Genomic DNA, 2,208 nt, shown 5'->3' with positions numbered 1-2,208 from the left:
CGTTCTCGACCTCGGTTTCCATTCGATCCAATCGGCAAATTAACCAGCCGTCGACCGATGGTGGGTTTTCAGCCAATGGATGCGTCCCAACCTAGCGAAAAGCGATACTTTTCAACCAATCCGATTGCGGGGCCTGTTGTCATGTTAATGGACGGATCCAGCACCGCGCGAAGCGCGATCCAACCAAGGATGCGAACCTAACCGCTCTATATGACGGGGCCGAGGGCGCCGTGCGGAAAGTGTGCGTGAGGAGGTGCACAAGTTACGCGCCGACCATCCGTAATCGGAAGAACGCTCACGTTGCAATTGCCGTACCGCGCTGCGTAGCACAAACCTGTACTGCAGTCCTCTCGTGGTGTCGGCGCTCCAAAGTGGACTATCAATGCTGCAGGTCATACTATCATGGGGACGACCGATGTACACACGCCTGCGAAGCACTTTTAACAGCCCGTTCACTTAGACATTACTCTACCGTCGCTCGGTCTCGCTGTGTTCACCAGCCGGAGGGGATCCATTGCTGGTCGCTGCTGAGCGTGTCGTTTCTGGGCTTCAAGACGAGCGCATTGGCAGCGGCCGTGACGTATCTTCCGTCGACCTGGATCGCAACGTTGCCATCGTCGCCATCGATGCACTTGAAAATGGCGGCGTCTTTGAATTCGCCGTTGCATCGAAGTCGATCGCCATCGGGGACGCAATACGTGTACGTATGGTCGCGCGTGGGCGAAATCACGAACCCGTTGCCTTGGGCAAGAAATACCCATGTATTGCCTACGTTGGTGAGGGAAGCCACGAGGTTGTCGCCGGTGCAATCCCATTTCCCAGATTGGTCGACTGCAGTCAACTTTATGTAAACCGCGGTGTTGACGAATGGGCATCCGAGCGGCTTGGGCGTTGGTGCAGCCGTCGGGGCGGGCGTTGGTGCAGCCGTCGGGGCGAGCGTTGGCGCAGCCGTCGGGGCGGGCGTCGAATCAGGCAGGCACGCTGAGTGCTCGTCCGCGACACAGCGGCCGAGAATGCTCACGAGAACTGTCGCGAGGCGAATGGACGGCGCCTTCATCTCGCTGACAGTTTGCAAAGTGAATTGCTGCTACGAATTCCGTTCAGAGGCGGTTGTCAGGACCGATTGGCCAATACAAAAACATCCACTTCACTATCAGCAGTGTCGGGATAATGCATGCGGATTACATAAAAGCAGTGGTGTCTGCCTGCTGCCATCCAGCGACCCACCGAAGCTTCCGACGAGGTGGCCACGGGCACTACGGTAAAAGCATCTCCAATATACATACGTCCTATTTCGTATTTTCTCGGATGGTGGATCCTATCGTGAAAGAGAAATAGGTTTTCCATCTGCACCTGTCCATCCCCTGTCCATCCCAACGTTACCGGTACCCGCCCTGCGCGTGAAAGCTAGCAATGACCGCAATGACCTCGTTTCAAACGTGAGCCGCCGTCCTGACGGCGCCTTCAATCGAGATGGTGCTCACTGACTGACACCCAAGCTGCGCGAGCGTGGCGACTTCCTCCAATTCCAGATCTTTTTTGACCCATTGTTGTACCGGTAGTGGGTCCAGGGAGCACAAGCCAAGCAACGCCCAGTTCCTTTTTGTGGGCGACGCCGCTCAACGCTCGTAGATGGATCCCATGAACAGTGGTGTCCACGCCTTGATTGGGACTGCAGACGTCGTTAGAGCTGGCAAGCGGACCCAAATGCTCATCTCAAGGCCACCGAAAGTCCCACCCGTTTGAGATTGTAAGATGCCGAGAATCCACATCTCAACTAGAAAAATAAGGCCACCAAAAGTCCCCTATCCTTCCTTGATCCAACCCACTCATGGCGCTGGCGGAGGGCTCGGAGCCCGCTCGCATCGTACTGGTTCCTTCCCAGTACCAAGAGTCGGCTCTTCACGTCTAACTACTGGTAGGCAGAGTCATCTCCTGATCTTGGCGTGTAAACTTTGCTCGGCATTCCGGCGGTGCACTCGTTCATGATCATCATGCAGTCTTTGCACACCTGGTGTGGAATAGCATCACGTTGTGTAGAATTTGCGTGATAAGCACATGTGCGACCACGATCGATTGACAAGGATTACATTTTCTCTCGGGTCGACATGAAGGGTGTATGCAAAGAAGAGTGGCGATTGAATCGTAAATTCCCATTACAATTTATCCCTAAAGCATGAGGCGCCAGCTCCTACCAAAGCAGGCGAA

At 55.0% G+C, this 2,208-nt stretch overlaps 1 protein-coding gene across 1 annotated transcript; it reads right to left on the bottom strand.

The window, feature by feature from the left end:
• Positions 1–420: 420 nt before the first annotated feature.
• SDRG_17350 (hypothetical protein) lies at positions 421–1,087 on the bottom strand. The gene has a single exon (XM_008623591.1). It carries the CDS (start codon positions 1,055–1,057, stop codon positions 494–496), a length of 564 nt encoding a protein of 187 aa, XP_008621813.1. The 5' UTR covers positions 1,058–1,087; the 3' UTR covers positions 421–493.
• Between the last annotated feature and the right edge of the window lie 1,121 nt (positions 1,088–2,208).

This window comes from Saprolegnia diclina (assembly GCF_000281045.1).
Source record: "Saprolegnia diclina VS20 unplaced genomic scaffold supercont1.284, whole genome shotgun sequence".
In the NCBI taxonomy this organism is placed as follows: Eukaryota; Oomycota; class Saprolegniomycetes; order Saprolegniales; family Saprolegniaceae; genus Saprolegnia; species Saprolegnia diclina.
This window is presented reverse-complemented; position numbering and strand designations above follow the sequence as displayed.